The sequence below is a fragment of the Camelus ferus genome, chromosome 24, assembly GCF_009834535.1.
Source record: "Camelus ferus isolate YT-003-E chromosome 24, BCGSAC_Cfer_1.0, whole genome shotgun sequence".
Lineage (NCBI taxonomy): Eukaryota > Metazoa > Chordata > Mammalia > Artiodactyla > Camelidae > Camelus > Camelus ferus.
The window spans coordinates 9,735,919-9,753,463 of record NC_045719.1 but is presented as its reverse complement, the minus strand read 5'-3'; the positions used below and the strand labels follow the sequence as shown (position 1 = coordinate 9,753,463).

At 44.6% G+C, this 17,545-nt stretch overlaps 1 protein-coding gene across 1 annotated transcript in view; it reads right to left on the bottom strand.

The window, feature by feature from the left end:
- The window catches only part of LAMA3 (laminin subunit alpha 3), a 198,143-nt gene that overhangs the window by 47,445 nt on the left and 133,153 nt on the right, over positions 1 to 17,545 (bottom strand). The window contains 6 exon segments of the mRNA XM_032467526.1: positions 631 to 782; positions 1,681 to 1,731; positions 3,136 to 3,242; positions 8,809 to 8,889; positions 11,198 to 11,307; positions 14,798 to 14,911. Of these exon segments, the coding sequence (XP_032323417.1) occupies positions 631 to 782; positions 1,681 to 1,731; positions 3,136 to 3,242; positions 8,809 to 8,889; positions 11,198 to 11,307; positions 14,798 to 14,911 (615 nt within the window).

Here is a 17,545-nt window from a genome sequence, read left to right as displayed (position 1 = left end):
CAGAGTTAAAGCAGAAATCAGTAACAGAGTTACCTGGAAAATCCCCAATTGGAAGTTAAACAATACAGTTTTAAATAACTTAGATGTCAAAGATACATCATAAGGGAAATTAGAAAATCTTTTGAATTGAATTAAAATGAAAACACAAAATTTAAAAATGTGTGGGATACAGCTAACATAGTGCTTAGAGGAAAACTTATAGCATTAAACGCTTACATTAGAAACAAGAAAGGTTTGGGATCCATAAATAAGCTTTTATCTTATGAAATTAGAAAATGAAAGGCAGGGCCTCAATGGAAAATTCCACCCAACATTTAAAGAAGAATTAATAACACTTTTACTCAAATTCATATCTGAGGCTGCTGAATGCAACATACTGAACTAAAGACTATGAGAAAAATCGGCCCAGAAACAATTCAGCAGGAATGTTCACTTAGAAGTGTTAGTGTTGTGTGTTCACTAGCACTTTTCACCAGTACAAATCTAATCTTCATTTAGATGAGAGGAAGGAGGGCAGCACCCACCCACAAGGGTTCAGTGGCATCAGCCTCTCCCCTTCTCCTGCGAGGGGAGTAGCCGTTCATGCAGCATCTCTTCATCAGGCATCGAGCTGGACCACGGGGTACCTACCCGCAGCTCCTTGCTCTGGATCTCCAGGTGCTTCAGCTGCTCCAGAGTCCCCGGGCTGGCACTCAGGCCCTGCAGCTGAGACTTGACCAGGCGGAGCTCATCAGCCATGGTGGCCAGGTCGTTCAAGAGCGTCATCACACAGCTGTCACAATCTGCAGGGGCCACAGTCAAAGGCAACCGTGCTAGGGGCTGGAGCCACGGGAATGCAGAGGGAGCACCAGGGATGTGGGGCCCAGTTCACAGGCACATGGACCATCACGAGCAAAAATCACAATCCTGGACTTCTCAAGGAAGGATAAAGGGAGCTCTCTAGACACGGGGCGTTTTACAAAGAAATGATGGCGTGGGGGAAATGGGCAGAGGTGGTCAAATGGTACAAGCTTCGCTATAAAATAAGTAAGTTCTTGGGATGTAATACACAGCACGGCAACTAGAGTTACAACACTGTATTGTATATTTGAAAGTTGCTGAGAGAGTAATCTCCAAAATTCTTAAGGCAAGAAAGAAAATTGTAACTGTGTGAGGTGATGGATGTTAACCAAACTTACTGTGATCATTTCACAACACATACATATGTCAAATCATTATGTTGTACCCCTTAAACTAACACAATGTTGAATGTCAATTATAGCTCAATAAAACTAGGCGAAAAAGGGAAATGGTGAGTCTATGCAACTTGTTGCTTATTTTGTATGTGGGAAAAATGATAATAAATAGCTTTTATTTGCTGAGTGCTTGCTATTTACCAGGCGTCAGGACAAGGGATTTGTAAGTATTTTTTAACTTTATAAGTTTCAACAACTTTATAAGTTGGTGTAGTTATGATGACCATTTTACAAATGACACAACTAAGGCGTGAAAAAGTGAGGTCACTGGCCCGAGGTCATACAGCTGTCAGCTGACAGGGGCTGGGTTTGACCCTAAGCATCCCTCATCCCATCTCCCCCACCACTGCTTTCCCAGACTGGAAACTGCACGTCCCAGTGTGGGGCTCCTTGACCTCAAGCTGAACCCCATAACTTAGGAAGGAGGAGCGCTTTCTTTTCTCACCATCACATTCTTCTCCAGGGCCGCTATCTTTGGGTTCCTGGTCTATGCAGTCTGAAATGAGGAATAACCAAAAAAGACAGGATTATTAAACTTACTCTCCATGTAGTTTTTAACTTGGCTTTCAGAAAAGCTAGCTTTGGAAGATTTTAGTCACCCAACCCCCCAGCACCGCTGGCCCCTCCTTTTCCCTCCCTCGCCCAGACCACCACTCAGGGCACCTTCTCATCTCCCAAACGTCTTCCTGCAGGAACTTCTCTTGGGCCTCTCTGACTACACCTTCAGTCTCTTCTCTACAAAGGGTCAGGCCGCTCTTATCAAGCAAGAACTCCGCATCATTACTGTTGGCTTCACTTGACAGCCTCCCAAACAGCTGCTGACGTCTCTCTCAGTGTCACTCAGGAACATTCAACAGACCCTCACTGAGCACCTCTGAGCAGTCGCCCACGGCCCTGCGCTGGGTGCAGGGACACAACGCTATCGAGACAAAAGTCCCTGCTGTCCTGTGGTTTAATGGTCCTACGGGGGAGGCAGACAAGTTCACAACAGTGCGTACTCCTAACATAATTTTGTCCAGTCAGAACTGGCCCCTCATTCCAGGCTGTTGAGGCCCTTTTGTATTCTGTGTGACAGAAGGCATCTCCTAGCTCTCCCGACCTCGCGCCATCTGGTAACTGGGTGGGCATGCCTTCGTTTCCATTCAAAATCAACCATGCTGAACAAGACAGAGCCCAGATGAAGCCCCAAGGCGTGACAATCGACATCGCATTCCAGACTGACAATAATCCATCTACTTTGCATTCCTTTGGGAACAGTCACCTGAGCAGGTCTAATCCATACGTCCAGGGTTTAGGTCCTCAGCTTGTCCATAACTATAAGATGACAGATTTTACCTAAGGAGTTGGCATCGCACTATCTCAATGGCATTTTCCTGATAAATCACATTAACATTCTCCATCAAAGAAGGAAGAGGCTAGTCTTCCTTTTTTTCAACTTGTTCCTAATGAATCCATACTAACTCCCAGTACTCTTTCCCTTGGTACATAAAATTCATCTCAATTATACATGCACATCCTAGAACAGTTATAGCTGTTAGAGAAAGAGCACTTTGACATCTTCAGATACACACAGGAAGAAAGCTGATGAGATGATAACCTGATAACGTCAAGGGCGATCTTAGCAAAATCTCCAAAATAGGGTCTGAAGTTATTTTAGCTATAATTAGCGAAGTTTTAAAAACAATTTACCTATTAAAAAAAATTAAAACCTACTTGAAGAAAGTTAGTCACCAAAGCTGTGAATTCTACCTAAGCATTCCCAACTTTGTCAAAACAAGGGGACAGTTTATCAGCTGCAACTGTGTAGTACGCTTCCTGAAAATGCTTGTTTGAGTTCTCTGCCTGTTATGTTATAGCGGTTTGATAAACGTAGGTTAACAGAGGTGTGAGTTGATCTTACCTCCAGTCAGGGGGTCACAACTGCCCAACTGGCCATTGTTGTTACAATTGCATGGCTGGCAGCTACCTCCAAATTTCTGGGGATTCCCAAAATAACCCGGTGCACACCTACACAGAATGCAGAAAAAGGGGAAAATAACTCATCATTTATTGCACCCACTTTTCTCAACTTCCGGTTCCCTGTTTGGGACATTGTAACCCTAGAAGAGGAAGGACTGACAAAGGTTTGCAAGGGTGAACATGTCTTGGTACAGAGACGTTTACGACTTGAATGAGAACGAGGAGGGGGGAGGAAGGCAGAGATTGCTCCCTTCCTCCTTTATGCCCTGGACGACAGAGTCCTCAGTCACCCCTATAGCCAAACGGCAGATGAACAAAATGCAACCAGGAGCCAGTGGTTTAGCCAATATGAAAATCAGGGGTGACTGACTTTCATGCAAGAGTTGTGTTCCTGAAGATATCACACAATTACATACTGCTTAATTTATGGCTAATTTTCTCAAAAAAACAGTTAGAGTAAAATTCATATAATTTCAAATTTTGCATAAAGGGGGATTTTATTAACGTTTCCTATTGCACTACTTCAAGTCTGCATAATTCATGAGTGTTCGCACTAACTGCTGTGGCGAAGCACAGTTAAGGGGCTAGACGGCTGGGAGCGGCCCCAGCCGCCCCTTGGCCTGGCCTTTATTGTTCTGGATGATTCAGTGATGAGAACCCAGTTCCTTTTTAATAAGTTAAAAGATCACATTCCTTGATTTTGAGTTTCTGTGTGTTTTCTCAAAAAAATAAAACAAACACGTAATGTCCCTGGAGCTGGGATGTAAATTAAATTCTGTTCATTAGCAAAGCTCCACTCCCACTTCACCCCCCCACAAACTGTCATTAAATCGATGCGTGTGGTGTCTTACCATCCATGGAACTGACAGAATCAAGGACATACGGGATTTGACTCTCTTACCCAAATTTAAGCTTCTCATCAAGGAACTCTGAGGCAACTTAAATAAGCTTTACCCACGGACACACTGGTGCCATGCATCGAAGGACACAGGTTTGAATCAGGGAGCTCTGGCGGGAGCCCCGCCTCCACCACAGTCTGTGCAATCTCGGGCTGGTGTCTTAACCCCTCAGGTGTCCATTTCTGCATCTGTTCCTCTTATGAAAACACAGGCTCCATGAGGATGTGGACTTTCTGGCTGTTTTTCTCACTGATAACATCCCTCGCACTTGGGCTAGTGGCTGGACCCACGTTAGGTATCAGATATAAGTATATGTTGAATGAATAAATGAATGAAAAACTGTACTAACAATGCCTATGTTGGTGGATGGATGTAAGATAAAAGGTAACATAGTAAAGAATCTAGTACACTGCCTGCACAAAATAGACACTCAGCAAAAGGTACCTACTACCATTTAAGCATGATGAAATGTTTGTACACAGGTGTGCATGTATAGTTGGTATCACTTGGAATTACTGCATTTCAGCAGGTAGATAGGAGGCAGCAAACCCATATATTTCCTAATTATCAGGAAGGTAACTAAGCCGCGGTGGCTCATCCAAGTCTACTAGGCAAGCTGTCATGGTAACAGGGCTTTACTTGAAGTGACCAGCCCTGTATCCTGCCTAACAATCCACACTCCACAAAAGATCTCTGTTTGAAATACTTTCTTTTTAGATGCCTCACCTATATTTAATCTTCCCAGGTAAAAGATACATAATTATGAACTATCTCAAAGTTATATAAATATTCGGGAAGCTTGATTCCGCTTCTTTCTTACTATTGCAAAGCATCCATCACCGATTACAAGAAATAACTGGTTCCCTTATTCTCATTTTATGGTAGTGGCTAAACACAATGGACCGAAGTAAAACTTCCTGATTTCAGAGATGACATTGGTATGACAAACAAAGGGCAGAGAACACACCTGTCATCTGTGGCTCTGAGTGGACGAGGGAGAAACGTGCCCCGGAGCGTGGGACGAGCTGGGAGCACCCCCACTCCCCAGCCTGGCAGCTCCCCCTCTGCCAAGCCAGCTCCTACAGATTCCTACCTCTCCCTCCACTGGGCTTGCATTTTATCATCACACAGTTAACCACTAGTACTGGAAGGGTGCCTGGCAGCCTGGCACGGAGTGACTGCTCAATAAATGTTTAACAAATGAAAAATTTTGACAATAAAATAGCATTAACCTGTGAAAAAGTTTTTGTTTGCTTGTTTCTTTTTTTTTTTTTTTAAGCAGTGTGCCTTCTCGAGACATCAAACATAACAGACATAAGCTAAGAAAACAGTTAATTAAAAATTTCCCTTCTCTAATCAGCTGCCTGCCAGATGGATGTCTCCTCTAGCCTGGTGCGGTTTTCCACTTCACTGTTTGTGAAGAACCATCAGGGGATGTAAATTAGGAGGCCTCTCCCAGGCGGGAGTCCCAGGAGTGTTAAATCACAGAGGCTGGAAGACCCTCCCAAGCCCCATTCCCCACCCCACCCGTCCTTCCTGTCTCGGGGTAGCTGCCCCTTCTGTCCCTCAGCCTTCGAGGCCAGATGCAGCCTGATCTAGTCCAGCCACGTTCTCTCTCTATTTTATCCGCTCACTTGTATGTCTGGCCACCACTGGACTGTAAAACCCTTGAGGGCGGAGCCTGTGCTCTGGCGGCTACTGTGTCTCTAACACTGAGCACAGCGCAGGCATAAACTAGGATCGCCATACATTTTTTATTGAAAGAAAGAATGAACAATAGATGTGAGGCAAGTGCAGGCCACGTTCCTCTTGCAGAAATGAAAAATAAAAGAATCCTGAATCACTCCTTTCTGCCACAGGACAGTGCCCAGACCCTTAGCCAAGGCTCAGTGTTCCCCGTAATAAGGCAGCCGCCCTCCCACCCAGGCAGGTACCCACTAGGCCCGTGGGCTTTCTTGCATTACTTCCCTGACTTGAGCTGACTTCTACCTCCACCTTCCAGCTCCACCTGGTTCTCGTCATTCCTTCGCCCTCCCTCAGTCTCACCTTGTCCACAAAATGTCTCAGATAACCCCAAGGGCCCTGCCTTCCTATGAAATCCAGTTGAATTAGTTTTCTGTTTTTTGAAATTTGGTGAAACTCTTCTAAATGGTATCCATAAAGATAATAGAATGGTCCAGGAAAAATTTAAATAAGGGTTCCAAGGGGAGCCTTGCTCAATCAAATATTCAAAGCCATTTTATAGTTTCAGAAATGATGCAGGAGTGATAATGACACCAGAACCAAGTAAAGTGTACAAAACAAATGTCACAGAACAAATCCAAGTTTACATAGAAATTTTGAACACATTTAGCTTCAGTGAATTCAACTAAAGGTACTTGGCAAAATAAAGACAAGAGTGTGAGAGCATGGGAGTAGGAGGGAAAAACAGCCAGAGTGCCTGTCCCAGCACCCCGTGAGCGCCCGTCCTGCAGTGAGCATGACGTGAGGGCTGTGAGTCTGCTGCTCCTTCGCCTAGCCGGGCTCGGCGTCCCTGGGCCTCTCCGGGGGTGAATGTCTCCCTCTGCGGAGCGTGGTTTCGCTGTAACCAGACACCACGTGCATTTCATACAACGTGGCCCCTGCGTTACTGAGTGATGGGATATAGGGATCGCCAGCGTTATTTAAACTCTGGTCAGTTTTCAACTTACATGTTGACCCTTACCTATTTGCCCTGTGAGATGCAACACCACCAAAAGGCGAGGTTCCAAATTTTCACCAACATGAAAATTTGAGCGTATGGTATAAAACCATCAAAGTGCCAAAAGAAAATACCAATGAGCATTTATATAACCTCTCTAAGCAAGATACTACTAGCCAAAACCCTAAAGGATAAAAGAATAAATACAAATATAATAAAACTTAGCTGATGCGTATCTCAGATTGACAGAAACAAAACCAAGAAACATACAAACGAAAAACAAAACTGAGAAGTATATTTGCAACATATAGTATGAAGGATTTGTTTCCTCTAAGAGAATCTGTGCAAACCAATAAAAGAATAAAAGAACATTCTGCTAGAAAACATGAGTAAAAGACTTGGAAAGTAGTTTAAAAAATGAGATTTACAAATAGTCAATAAGCACATGAAAAAAATCCAATCTAATTATTAAACAAAAAAATTAAAATGACATGCAACGTCTCCCTATCAAATTGGCAAATGTTTATAAAACTGGCCATTTTCGCATCCACCGGAGGCAGACGGTTGCTCTTTTGCCACCAGTAGTGTAGTAAACAGATATAATCTTTCCGGAAGGCAATTTTGCAAAATGTATCAAAAGTCTGAAAAAGTGTACTTACACTTTGACCCAAAAGATGGACTTCTATAATTATAGCTGAGGATTTTGTTCACAAATATTTAGCTAAAAGGATTTACTCTTAGTGCTGCTTTGACTGTAAAACAGTAAAACTATCTCAAAGACCAATAGTGGGGGATTATGGCAACTCAGTGGAACTTCCTGGACCTGACAGGATGCTATCATTGAATACTTATTGGTATGGAAAGATGTTACTGATATACTATTAGATGAGAAAACAAGTCAAAACACGAAGCAAAATGGAATCTACTTCTTTAAAAAGAAAAAATCTGCATATAGAACTGATCTGTAAGAACGTACAAGCTTTTAACAGTGGTTTTCTGTGGGCAAAAATGATTAGGAAAACACTGTAGGTGAGCACACATGAGTAGGTGATGTAGGGGTAGGTACTTATTATAATGTTCTTTGCCTTATTAATTCTTTGCTCACCTGTATTACAACATTTTTATAATAGTTATGTATTGGCTTTATGATAGTTACTTTAAATTTAAAAATACATTGTCCATGTGATTCCTTTGTTATACGGTTACTTTTCCAAATAGATGTGCGCTATCTTCCTGTCTACATTACAAGCACCTTCCATAGTCTTCACAATACTTGGCAGTGCCCTGGGCACAGTAGCTAATCATGAAATAATTGCTGGTGAAAAACTAAAGCTTGGCTCTGTGGCCCTTTATAATCAAGTACCTACTTTCCATTTTGTAACATGTATTCTTTCGTTTCACAAACACTGCTGAACACCTATTATATGAACAGGACCATACTGGGCACTAGGGATTCAGAACTGAGGAAGACACAGACTGTCCTGCAAGTGTTCAGAACATCCTGTGGGCATTAAGAGGGGGTGTGTGTGTTGGAATAGCTAGGGTTGTGTGTGTATGTAGAAGCATGCAGAGCTGAATGTTTGTGTAAAAGGCAAGCACTGGGGATAGGACTATGAATGGATGAGTTTATGTGAAGGTGGGAGTGTGTAGGTATTTGCAGGGGGCGGGGCTTGTAGAGATGTGCGGGGTATGCGGGGTGTGCATGGATGGGGGTGGGGGTATGTAGGTGTATTTATAAGTATGTAGGTATATGGAGGTGTTTGCTGGTGAGTATAGGGCCATGACATATATACTGGACCTCATTCTCAAATTTCTGAAATAGGTACAAAACAAGGAAGAGAAAGAGGTTAATGATTTATTAAGTGAGCAGCCTTGTATTTTTCCCAAGAGACTTTTTTCCAGCTTCAGTGAAACCAGCAGCCCCACCCCTAGCTCTGAGCCACGACCCAGCAGAGCCCCACCCACAGCCCAGGTGCAGGTGTGGGCAGCAGCCTGCCCACCCCCACCTCCGAGATGGGGGAGGACCAGCACCCACCTTTCGCACTGTGTTCCTGTGTATCCAGGTTTGCAGGAGCACTTCACATTTCCACCAGTCACAACACAGCCGGTGGCAAAACTTAAAGAAAGACAAAAAAACCAGTAAAAACATAAACCAACAAGCTTTACACTCATTTTTTGCCCAAAGAAAAAAAATCCAACTTGGCTTTCAGTGAAATTGGAAACCAAGGGTCTGGCTACCCTTTGTGTGAAGAACATGTTGCCCATCAAGACTTGTAGAGATAATGATGAATTATTTCAGCTGACATTGGGCAGATTTGGGTGAATAAGGACTGAAGGCATTTGTTTTGGTTTATTTTTGGCTTGAGAAATACATTCCTTCCCTTAAGACAGAGTACAGTAACTCAGTTTGGAAGAGATGATTACAGCAGCATTTTCCCAGAAATAACAAGGAATGAATAAAACAAGTCTAGGCAGAAAAAAAGAACAGAGAGTCCTGATTCTTTAAAAAAATTTTTTTTCTCCCTATTTATTCTAGTTCTTTTATACTGGGCACAATCTCTCCGGGGAAGAAAAAGTGGCAGTGGGGCCAGGTCCTGCGAGCCCTTTAGAGGGGACTAAAGCACAGAGCCTGCTTTAGGTCCAGCCATCTCTGTTGGCACAGTCATTGGTGCTTTCCATATTTTTCAACTCAGGTTGGAATTTTGATTCCCTTTCTTTTAGTTCTAAACTGGCGTCTATTTGAGAAGCTTCTTCTTTTTTAAAATTAAACAAAGAGACCATGAAAAAGCCTTGTTGCCTTGTGAAATGTCTGTGTCCTTCGAACATTACACTGACATGAATCTGAGGGAAAAGAACTCCATTGATCACCTGCTGGTAAGAGAATTCTTATTCGGGAAGCTTCTCTTGGCCGATTAGATGGATATAGAGTTCCGCCTCTAAAGGGACAGTGAGACATTTGTCAGCAGTATTAATATCGTTGGCAAGAGAATTAGATAAAAATAGGGTTTTGCCAATACATCTCAGGAACTGCGCGTTACTTCAGCAGCACGGAAGCTGGAAGCTGACCTTGATGATAATATGCTTTGCAGCCAAAGATGAAAAGCTTTCCCCAAGCACCCGTGGAAATCTTGCTGCTCTGCAGTCTCTCTAGCGTCTGTTCAAACAAGTCTGGGCAAGTGTCAAGTGATAGATCCCTTTACAAATAAAGACACAGGACTGGGCAGGTTTAAGGGGTATCAAATACACAGATAGCAAACAGGGTGTGCATTTCAAACATGCATCTCCACACCTGGGCAGGTGACTTCTGGTAATTTTGAGAGCTGGACGATTTCTCCGCTAACTTGGCTGGTATTAATCGGCCTTGCAGTCCACACAAGTTCTTCTTCCCGAGAACTACTGATATTTTATCAGTATCTTTCTGATTTTCAAACCAAAACTTGCTTCACTTAGTTACCTGTTAATACTTCGTTAGGCTCACAGTGAACATGTCATAATGAGCAAGACTACGTCAAGGTGCCAAGACAGGGCCAAACAGAACGTGGATTCCCGTGAAAGGAACACGGCAGCTTTCTATTTACAAAGTCCACTGGCCATACTGGAGCCTCGGCGACAATGCGGATCACACCACCCTGTGGCTCAGAACTGTCCTGTGGCTCCCATCACACTGAGGATAAAATCCAAGGGCCTCACTCTAGCCCACAAGGTACAGGATCTGAACCCTGGCTGCCCTGCCAACCTCATCTCCCCGCCCCCTCTCTCTCCCTCACTGGAATCCAGCCGCTCTTGCCTTCTTACTGTTCACAAACACAACATTACAGGGGCTTTCTCATCTTTTTTTTTTTTTTTCCTCTTGCCTTGAACTATCATTGCTAAGATATTGCTACGGCTTACTCCATCTCATCATTCATTGGTCCCTACCTAACAACTCCAGAGCCCTCCTGCACCCGTCTTTAAAGAATCTACTCACTCGCCATCAACCACATAACCTTTTTATCAACAGCACAACCCATCTCTACCTGAAACTATACGTCAGAGGTATTTGTGCCCATACTTACTGAGTGTGACAGCTTCCCACACCCGCTACCCATATTCTCCAGGAAATACACAAAAGCATACAAGCTGGAAAGCCTATTTTTGTTTTGGTTTTGTTTTGCACTTTTTGTTTATTCTTTTTTTAATAGAACTGGTTTATTAAGATAGAATTTACAGATCATATAATTCACCCATCTAAAATGTACAATTCAATGGCTTTTAGTACGTTCACAGAATTGTAATGTTGTGACTACAATTTTAGACCATTTTCATCACCCCTAAAAGAAGTCCCAGACCCTCTAACAGTCCCTTCCCATTTCCTCCCACCACCACCCCCTGCACAGGCACCCACCAAGCTGTCTCTATAGATTATTTCCAAACTTCCACAGTACCTGTTTGAATGAGGGCATGGGCAGACCCTACAGGATCCGTGGATGGCGTTCCCATAGTAACCCTCTCTGCAGCGTTCACAGTGTTCCCCAGCAGTGTTATGCTGGCAGTTCTTGGGACAGAAAAACAGTAAAATTAATAACAGCCTACTACATTTATTACCATCGAGATCATGGTCATCTTAATCACTCACACGATTGTAACTCAAGTCCACTGACACTACAGAGTGATATCGGTTTTACTGCCTATATGTTTTTTCTGTCTAACCAACCATTGTTGGTGCTAGAATAAACATGGAAGTGCCTTGCCATCTGCTATTCGCTGCTACAACTGGGAGGCAGGATGAAACAGAGACCGGCTGGGTTCAAATCCCACGCTAACATTTTGTAGCTGTGGGATCTTGTGCAAGTCCCTTCACCTCTCTGGGCCTCAGTGTTTATTATAAATCAATATTATTGCTGCATGATTTGCATACCATTTTAATTTTCTTAAAATATAAAGTAATACCCACTTTTGTGGGACCCCCAGAAGAGTCTCTTGGGGGTGTGGGGTGAGGGTGCTGGTGGCTTCCTTTACCTTCACTTCGCTCAGCTGCCCTGACTCTCTCAGAAATGTTTGTTCTTTTGAACTATGTCTTTACTTTTCCACATCAGCTTCCTTTCTTTTATAACTCCAAGTGACAATTTTAAACAACATGCCCGAAGAGAGATATTTTAGTCCTGTGTCTACTTAGTTCTGAGCCGAAAACACTGGGAAAGCAAGAACAGGGAGAAACAAGAATTGCGGTGAAGCCACCTGTACCCACCTAAAACTCCAACTAACCCTCTGAGCTCTGATCCTTGCCAGGGGTACAGGAAGAAGAGTGTAGAAAGGGTTAGAACCTGTGTTTCCTGATAAAGTCCCATAAGAGTGTCTGAGTGTCTTCACCCTCAGTTGAAAGCATCTACCCTGGAAGCTGTCTTCATCAGTCCTGCAAACATGAGGCAACTGCCTATCAGGTTTCCCTGTTCAACTGTGACTAAGTGAATGAGTGAGAGAATGAATGAATCCATATCCACTCCCACAGCAATGCCCTCCCAGCTCCATGTGACACCAAACATCTCCTGGGCATGAACCATGTGCCCAGCTATGCTAGGTACCAGGGACGTGAAGATGGACTGGTACCCTGACTCCGGGTAGACAGAGCCCTGTGAATAGACATCTTCAATACAATGGGGAAACAGGAAGACAAGGTGTGCCAGCATCCAGGAAGAGCCGGAGGAGCCTCAGGGGAGGCAATGAGCTTGGGTGGAGGATAGAAGCAGAGGAATTAGCTGGGTAGAGAAGCATGGAAGGGCATTGTGGGCACAGGGATCAGTGCACACAGAACCTGAGCCTTGCAGGAGCACAGCAGCGTGTGTGGGCAACGTGAAGCCGCTGGTATCCGGAGGGCGACAGGCAAGGGGGCGGGATGCGTCTGGAGAGGCAGCAGCACAGATCAAGGGAGCCCTAAGGCCGCCCCGTGGGGCTTGGACATCCGGTCCTGAGCCTCAGGGGAGCCCCAGGTCAGCTGTGAGTTTCAGATAAATCATCCTGGGGGCAGGAGAAGACGGGCTCCAGCGGGCCGAGAATAAGGAAGAAAATCAAAGAAAGAGGATGAGAAGAGAAAGGGGGAGGGAGATGGGAGAGAGAGGAAGATGAGGGGGGAGTGGGACAGCAGAAGGCAGGGGAATGGCGGCGGAGGGAGGACGACACGCGGGGAGAAAGCGGGCCAGGAGAAGAGGGACGGGCGGGGTCTCAGCAGAGAGAAGGGAGCCTGTCACCACAGGTCCCTCCGGCCAACGGCACCCACGGGACACACCACTGCTCTGGCTGCCTCCCCAGGACTGACAAAGGGTTGGGCTGGTTTCTTTTCAAACTTCCAAGTTTATTCTTGAGACGACATGGAGGTTTGCACATGTGTGAGGGTCCTGGATTTAAAAGTTGCTTCTGGACCTTGAGAGGTGAAGGCCAATCTGCAGAGGAATCGGCTCGTCTGATAGTGAAAGATGCTTGGTTTCCTCACTTCTGTTCTTTGAGAATGAGGCTCCCAGCAGCGGCCACGCTGAGAGCAGTGTCAGCACTCCCTGCCTGCCATCGGGCCGCACCCATGTCTGTGCACGCGCGTGTGTGCCTGCGTACACAGCTGCAGGTGCATGTGTGCGCACACACAGCCCCCAGGAGGCAGCAAGCCTGCCGAGGGCAGGGATTACGTCGGCGGTTTTAACCCCAGCACTTAGCTCAGTCCCCCACAACGGCATGTACTCAGGGAGGTTTTCCTGAATGAGTCATTTCTAGAGGCCACGTGGCCATCAGGGACAAGTGAAGTCGGGGCCGCAAAGAAGGACGTGGGGAAGAAAATCTTATTGTTTGATTAGAACATGAATTATGACTCTCACTAGTGATCCCTTCCCTGGGCACATGGACTACAGAGTAAACTCCCTTTGCTCTTTCGCAACTTTTATAAAGTGGACTCAACATTCTGCAGTGGTTCAATGGCAAGTGTTTTTCATTAAAAAGGTCTACCTTTAGGACACCTGGCAACAGCACGAAACATGAGTTATTATATGAGGATACCCAGGAGCTGGAAAACAGTATTTCCCAACATCTTTTATTCTTTTTTTTTTACTTATAAGGTTAAAACCCTACAGAATATTCTATCAGGCTCTTTACAACAATTTCCTGCCCTGGCCTGTCCCATCTTGTAGAGGAAGCAGTTCCCTGGGACACGCTGAACAGGCTTAAAACAGTTTAGGAACTCAAATAGTTGGAACACACTCTAGGTGCCTTCCACAATGTGGAGGAAGTCTGTGCCAGGAGAACGCACTTGCAGACAGCACCACAGAAGTGGGGGCTCTGTGTGCGGGGGGGGGGGGATCACGCTATCTCCTTTCCTTGCAACTGTGCGTTTTTCTAATTGGGGAAGCCCTGGCTACCAGGGAAAGGAACTCTGATGACAGGGAAGAAGGCAGCAGAATAGAAAGTGAGAAAAATCTCCTGAGAATCTAATCTTCTGTGGGAGAATTTTCTAAAATATTCCCAAAGGAGATAGCTTTCCAGCAGATACGTCTTAAACAACAGGGACTCCCCTCGCCTGTCTTCCCACGTGAACCCATGGCCTCAACAGCCATCGGGGTGAGTGTTTGATGGACCTTAAACCTCTCTTTTAGCATCTCCTCTGATTGCTTTCTGGAGCTGCTGTTCATCTGACAGCAACGAGGCTCTTCTCCCACAGCCTCCTGTCACCCAAACAAAACTGGGGTCCAAAGTAGTGGCTCTGATTTACTAAGCCTTGGCAAGAGTTAAGCCCTACGTCTACCCATTACTATCATTTAATGAGAGACATTCTGAAGCTAAAGTGTAATGTAATTGCTCAGACAGGTGTTCTGTGACAGCGCATGTTGAAATGGAGGAAAAAGGGAGTGTGAAATAATTCAGCCTGGTTACACTGGAGTCTCCTACGGTGACAAAGCAAATTTAGGGTTTGGTAGGAGGTCCGACATCTAATGTCTCAGGGCCTAGTGAGGGGAGGGTGGGGGGACACAGATTGTCTGCTGGTAGCATTAGAGCAAAAATTTACTCACAATGCATATTCCCGAGCCATCCTGGCATCGATTTGAATGTCCGTTGCAACTGCAGGGAACACACCGTCCAGTGTACAAGCCTTTGTGATCCCGATAGTATCCAGGGCTACACCCCTAGTTTTCAAACAAAGTGTTTGTCAGTACCAAAAAAGAAAATGATTATCCAAAGTATGTGACCATTCTGACTGTCAAGCATTCACCTTTTAATCTTCTCTCCTTTAGTCGGTATGTGGATTTCTACTTTCAAATACTAGCCGGGCTCAACTGCTCTTTTGGGGGCAGGTTCTATGTGTTTCCACACCATGGCAGGTGCGTGTGTTTGTGCCTGAGTGGGAGTCATGTGGTGGGGAAATCAGAGAACGGGGAAGTGTGGAGGGGGGAGCGTGGGAGTGGGGTGCCCCTCCTCCTCACGCCAGTCACTTTGTGGGCAAGTGGAGGCGTGGAGTGGTGAAAATGCAAAGAGGATCGGGACCTCAGTCCTCGGTGGGGGAGGACCTCTGAGCAAATCCCTTCAAGTTCAAGTTCTCTTTGGGTACCATTCCCTCTCCAAGTCTGGGTTTGGGCAGGCCGGGGAGCAGTATGGAAGGAGGGGGAAAGATGGGGTCTTCATTGGGATCCACACAATACTGGCAGAACCGGCGGAACCATTTCACTGCCGCTCACCAGTCTATGGGCGACAGGGAACCCCAGGGAAAGGAACGGGCTGCATTCTCATACAGAACTTTGCACGGATGTTGGGTTCCAATTGAACACAAAGACCCAGCTTGAGGGAACCTCTCCGAGTGTGGTCTCCTCTCGTTCAATATTGCTTAGATTATTTCTATCTGCACTATGTTGTCTCTCTCCAGGGTAATACATTACTATCTTTCATATGGATGAAAAGAATTATGGTTTACTTTTAATGAACTGATTTCTTTTTAAACATTCTAGCAAAAAAAATGCCTCCAAGAGAAAAAAAAGAAGCATTTATTCTTAAACCAGCCAGTAAAAAATCATTTAGGTTTCTGTCTTTAAAGAGAATTACAGGCATTTTCTGTATTTTGGCAGAGCGAATCAGTGACTGATCAAAGTCAGTTGTCCCTAGTTTTTTTCACTGACCTCCTATATGGCTTATCTTGGAGGCATCATCTTTTATCTAATCTCTTTAAACAGCCAATACGTCTGTAAGACTTGGAAGCTGCAGTCAAGGGAAATTTTGAAATGAATCTATTCTCATTCATCCATGGCCTTAAAGGTCTCTGCCTGGTCAGGCTGGGGAGAGAGAAGCTCACACACACCCCAGGATGGAATATTCCAGTTGCTGCTAGAAGCACCTTCCAAAACTGTACAGTGACGCCAAATCGTACACAATAACAATACTATAATTTCCAATATAATTTTCCCTTCAGCTATTAGGGACCATGTGTAGGCAAAAGAATGCATTCGCTTACTTTGTGTGTTATATGAATAGGCTTGTCTAAGGGAGAATCGAAGCATGAAAGGAATGTTCTTGAGCTGAAAGCACAACGGAAAGCTACGTCTGAAGGAAATTCGACCAATGATGGTGTGATCGTGTCTACAATCTCTACAAACAGAGATACGTGCCTTATCACTATCACCACGTATCGCATTACATGCTTATAAAAGAATCAGATTTGGTAAAGAACAAATTATCTAAATAAATAAATCTATTTGGTTTGCTTATGACAACATGCCCAAGTAAATGCCTTAATTAAACATGCTTTTGGGGGCGGGGGGGCAGATGGTCTATCCTAATTAAAGTTAAATCACCCATCTTAATTTGCTTTTGATTAGAAAGAGAAAAGTACTCTGCCAGAGTACTGCACCATGTGACTCTCCGGACATTTGTCAGTTACTGAAATACAATCGTGTGCTCACCTCTGTAAACAGCACACAGACTCCACATTTAACATAAAATTCTGTTCAACTATTCAGATTGCATTGAACACTTATTCTAAAGAAAATCAATGTATCTTAATATATTATCTCAGGAAAGCGGTTTTGCAACTAATCTTTTTTTAGGTGATCATTTTTCAGGGTAACTTTTCCAATAAACTTGTAAGACAAACGATAAAATTATGTCCCTGTCAAACTTCCAGCAGCCATAGAATCTATTTCTCTGTGAGTATACATGTACCATCCAGGAAGTTTAAAGAGAATGAAAGCAGAATTTATGAGTGTTTAGTGCCGGGCAAACTGAAGCACATCTGTTGGGTATTATACAAAACTGATCACTTTTCTTCAACAGGGATTTCACTGATTCTCAGGGTTTGCCTTTCGGTAATTCTTCTCCCAAGCAGAATCTGGAAGCCTTATAGGTATCAGATTCTCGTTCTGAGGCTTGGGTAGCTCTCCACAGAGCACAAAATTTCATAGCATATTAACATCCCACAAGCATTCAAACTCTTAGCTGCCTCGGCATTTCCCGGTGGCCTGATGTTTATAGGGTTTGCGGTTAACAGCACAGGAGAGCGATCTGTCAGACACCGTAATAAACACTGCCGTTCAGCGAGAGGGGGAGCCAGCAGCCCCTCCCCTAGCCCACCCATCACCCTCACTTAAAATCTCACAAAACTGGGAACTCTTCCCCATCCCACACCAAAATGTAAAAGGGACATTACCTGGTTGGGTTTAAGTTCCACATAATTTGCTTGCAGCTGGTTTTGACCGGAAAGCTGAGGAAATGCCACCCTTTGCTGCTGTGAACTGTACCCCAGACACTGCCCCAGGGCTGCCCCAAAGATCCAC